This window comes from Pristiophorus japonicus, chromosome 3, assembly GCF_044704955.1.
Source record: "Pristiophorus japonicus isolate sPriJap1 chromosome 3, sPriJap1.hap1, whole genome shotgun sequence".
Classification (NCBI taxonomy): Eukaryota; Metazoa; Chordata; class Chondrichthyes; family Pristiophoridae; genus Pristiophorus; species Pristiophorus japonicus.
In genome coordinates, this window is record NC_091979.1 from 162,889,785 (window position 1) to 162,894,271 (window position 4,487).

At 39.0% G+C, this 4,487-nt stretch overlaps 1 protein-coding gene across 2 annotated transcripts; it reads right to left on the reverse strand.

Annotated features, from left to right (window-relative positions):
• Positions 1-636: 636 nt before the first annotated feature.
• Positions 637-3,960, reverse strand: LOC139259986 (gamma-crystallin S-1-like). Of its 2 annotated transcripts, none has more exons than XM_070876005.1 (3): positions 3,952-3,960; positions 3,618-3,860; positions 637-912 (listed from the first exon to the last, which is right to left on the reverse strand). In XM_070876005.1, exons 1-3 carry the CDS (start codon positions 3,958-3,960, stop codon positions 637-639), a joined length of 528 nt encoding a protein of 175 aa, XP_070732106.1. The 2 variants fall into 2 exon arrangements, with proteins under 2 accessions (XP_070732106.1, XP_070732107.1); XM_070876006.1 differs by having other exon boundaries at positions 637-905; positions 3,614-3,860.
• Between the last annotated feature and the right edge of the window lie 527 nt (positions 3,961-4,487).

Genomic DNA, 4,487 nt, shown 5'->3' on the forward strand with positions numbered 1-4,487 from the left:
TAGGCACTTTACAGCCTTCCGGACTCAACAATTTTTGATCATAACCTCTGCCCCCATTTTTTCAGATAGCAGCTAGTGCTGATGGATCTGATATTACCGTCTGTACCTCCTCTAGACCCATCTTCTGTTTCTTTACTTGTACCATTACCATCTCCTTTTGCCTTGCATCTACATCCCTTTTGTCATTGAATCTCTCCTGCCTTCCACTCTTTCACAAACCTTCCCTTTTGTTCTTTCCTCCCCTCTCACTCTTTCCCTGCCTCTGTACTTGCTAAAACTGCTTACATCTCTAATATTTCCAATTCGGACGAAAGTTCATTGACTTGAAACATGAATTGTTTCTCTCTCCACGATGCTGTCTGACATTTTCCCACATCCACAGTATTTTGCTTTTGTAACTCAAAGAATATCCTGGATTTAATTTATTTCTACATCATCCATTATGCAGTTTGAAGATACTCATTAGCTGAGACAAATCTGGTAAATTATTTAACATGAGACCAGAATACCATACTTTTTATAGATAATTCTAAGAGAATCCAAAAAGAGTTACGATAACTTGCAGTCAAAGAGAAGGTATTTTATTTGCGTTCAGAAATATTTCAGCAAGACCAGATCATATTTTTCAAGAATAATCTAGAAGTCCCTCATGCGTCTGAAAGATCCGACAGTTGAGTTGTAGCCGCCCCAGTCACTGAATCTCCTGTATTCACCGGGTCTCATGAAGTACTGGCGACCTCTGTAGTTGGGCTGTTCATAGAAGTTCCAGTAACCGTTCATCACATGGCAGGAGTGAATGTCACGGTAACGGAAACGATCGTAGACAGATGGACAGTCATCCATGAATTCCATCATCTGTCCTCCAAAGTCAGGCCTCTCGTAAATCTTCATTCTGTAGTTTCCACCTCGGTACTGGAATATAAAGATAATATTGGTGATTCACATTTGTAAATTTACATTCAGTACATGTAGATAGGAAGGGATGTGAGAGAGAGGAGCTTATCTGTAAGTTCAAATGATATTATTAACAATGGAAGCAAAGCTGTACCAATTTCCTAAAATCTTCTCAACCAGTTGAATACAGTAGACCCTTATGGTGTCATTCAGCTTTTAACTACATTTTATTGAGCAAAAGTGTAGAATATTGTAATAACTTTTGACTGATTCTAGTTGGTCGATAAAGAGGGTTGGTTTCTCTCATCTATTTGTCAAAGGGACAGCGATGAGTTGACCTCTCTACAAAGGGTGACTTTCAAATGGGTTTTTTATGTTAAATATAAATCTGTCAGGGTAGGTGCAATGAGAACATGTCTGGCAGCAAATTCCATCCATAACATCTCAATCAAGCGGCAGCTGGACCTTGTATGTACTATAGCTCTAATTTAATCATTTGGTTTTCAGTTCTCAATCGTTGATTAGTATGAAGAACTAAATTATCCAAGTAAATGCTCACAAAAGACATGGCACATTTCGTTCTCTTTTTATAAATTTTTGACATACAGTTTTAGAAACCTCTATTGTTTAAAAAAAAGAATGGTTTAATGTAGCATACATGAACATACAGATTGTATGAATAAAACAATTATTTCCACAGATGACTTTCAAAAGCCATTTGATAAAGTACCAGATTTGTAAAATTGAAGCACTTGGGATTAAAGAAATGGTGGTAACTTGGGTACCTAATTGGCTAATGGGGAGTGAGTAGTGGTGAACAGATGTTTTTCTGTCTGGAGTGGAGTATACAGTGGAGTCCCCTGGGGTTCGCTATTAGGACCATTGCTTTTCTTGTTATATAGAAATGACTTGGATTTGGTTATATGGAGTACAATTTCAAAGTTTGCAGATGATTAAAAACTTGGCAATGTGATAAATAGTGAGCTGGATAGTAGCAGACTTCAGGAGGAGATAGACAGACTGGTGAAATGGGCAGACACATCGCAGATGCAATTTAATGCGGTTAAGTGTGAAGTGATGCACTTTGGGAGAAACAATATTGTAAGGCAGTATAATCTAAATAGTGTTATTTTGAGGGGGAGGTGCACAAGACTGAGGGTTCATATTCACAAATCCTTGAAGGTGGCAGGGCAGGTTGATAAGGTGGTTAAGAACGTGTATGGGATACTTGGCTTTGAAAATAGGGGCATTCATTACAAAAACAAGGAAGTCATGCTAAACCTTTACAAAACACTGGCTAGGCCTCAGCTGGAATATTGTGTACAATTCCAGGTACCACACTTTAGGAAGGATGTCAAGGCCTTGGAGAGTGCACAGAAGAGGTTTACAAGGAATGACGGATTTCAGTTGTGGAGAGATTGGAGAAGCTGAGATTGTTCTCCTCAGGGAAGAAAAGGTTAACGGGATACCTATTTGACATTAAGAGGAGTTTTAAGGGAGATCAAGTAAGTAGAAACTGTTTCCCTTGGCAAGTGGGTCGGTAACCAAAGGTCGCAGATTTAAAATAATTGACAAAAGAACTAGAGGGCTAATGAGGAGAAATGATTTCACACAGAGGATTGTTATGATCTGGAACGCATTACCTGAATGTGTGGTAGAATTAGATTTCACAGGACCTTTCAAAAGGCAATTGGACATGTATTTGAAGTGAACTAATTTTCAGGGTTATGGGGAAATAGCTGGGGTGTGGCACTAAATTGGACAGCCCTTTCAGAGGACATGCACAGGCACAATGGGCCAAATGGCCTCCTTCTGTACTGTAATATTCTATGATTCTATGATTTCTAAAAACCCTATTGCTCTACACAGTGATCAATTTCTCGTCCTCAATTAGTACTTAAAAAGGCAAATGGATTACATAAGAACATAAGAACATAAGAAATAGGAGCAGGAGTACGCCATTTGGCCCCTTGAGCCTGCTCCGCCATTCAAAAGATCACGACTCCCTTATCATTCAAAAATCCATCTATCTCCGCCATAAATATATTCAATGACCCAATTATATTTCCAATGATAAATATATTCAATGGATTGTTGGTTATCTCAAGAATGTTGAAATACAAAGGGGTGGAAGATATGTTTCAGCTCTACAAAACTCTGCTGAGACCCCATCTGGAGTACTGCATTCAATTTTGAACACCACACCTCAGGAAAGATATATTGGCCTTACAGTAGATGCAGCATAGACTCACCAAAATTATACCGGGGCTAAAAGAGTTAAAGGAAGGATTGCACAGACTAGTTTGGTATTCCATTGAATAAAGAAGATTCAGGTGTGTTTAAGATGATTAAAGGATTTAATAGGTTAGATATAGAGAAAGTATTTCCTCTGATGGGAGATTCCAGAACAAGGGGCATAACCTTAAAATTAGAGCTAAGCTGTTCAGGGATGATGTCAGAAAGCACTTCTTCACAAAAAGTGTCGTGGAAATTTGGAACTTTCTCACCCAATAAGCTGTTGTGGCCAGGACCATTGAAAATCTCAATACTGAGATTGACAGATTTTTGTTAGTCATGGGTATTAAGAGTTACGGAACCAACTCACGTAGTTAAGGCACAGATCAACCTTGATCTAGTTGAATGGTGGAACAGGCTCAAGGGGCTGAATGGCCGACTCCTATTCCTATGTTCCTATGATCACAAACCATCAAACTGTAACTTACGTATGGGTAGGTGCGACATGACCTGATGTTGTCATTGAATCCCATCCAGCGCTGGTAGTCAGGATATTCTCCCCTGCTCAGAACATACTGGGATCCCATGTAATTGGGTCTCTCATACAGCACCCACCAGTCACTCTCCACACGGATGGAGTTACAGCGGCTGAAGTAAGGGGACAGGTCAGCACAGTCAGTATTGCACTCGTAGTGCCGACCCTGGAAGTTCCTGTCCTCGTAAAAGATGATCTGAAAAAAGTATAAGTTTGCAAATCAATTTCTTAAACTAAGAGCTATTTAACAAATGATTAAACTGTAACAAAATACAAGCTAACCTTACCTTTCCCATTTTGAGCTCACAGTAACTGACTGAATGTTTCACTGCTTCACACAGCATGGTATTTATACACTGGGCAGAAAGGCCTCTCTGGGCTGTACTTTTGTTATTCTAATGTTTCGGGACTGAAAATCAGCAAAAATAAACATTACACGTGTCACACTGGTTGGAGAAAACACCTGAAATATGTGATGTGCCATTGATTCTTTCCCTTTTGCTTTCCTGCCATTTCAATTGTTGCATGGACAAGAAACAAAGAATGAGAGTGCTTTGTTCTTCCTGTGTCAGAGTTCCATTCAACTTTTGAAATTCATCCAATTATATGTCTAATATTACAGTGTAGCTCCCAAATTGATAAAAATTGGGACAAAAAAATATCAAATGTAAGTTAGTTTGCTTTTGCTGTTCCAATTATTCAGCTGTACAGTCAACTGCAAATCAAACGAGAAACATGACACTCAACAATGTAGCAAAACATGAACCTGGGAATTGTAGACCGGATCACATGTCTTCGATAATGGGGGAAATTATACAGATTG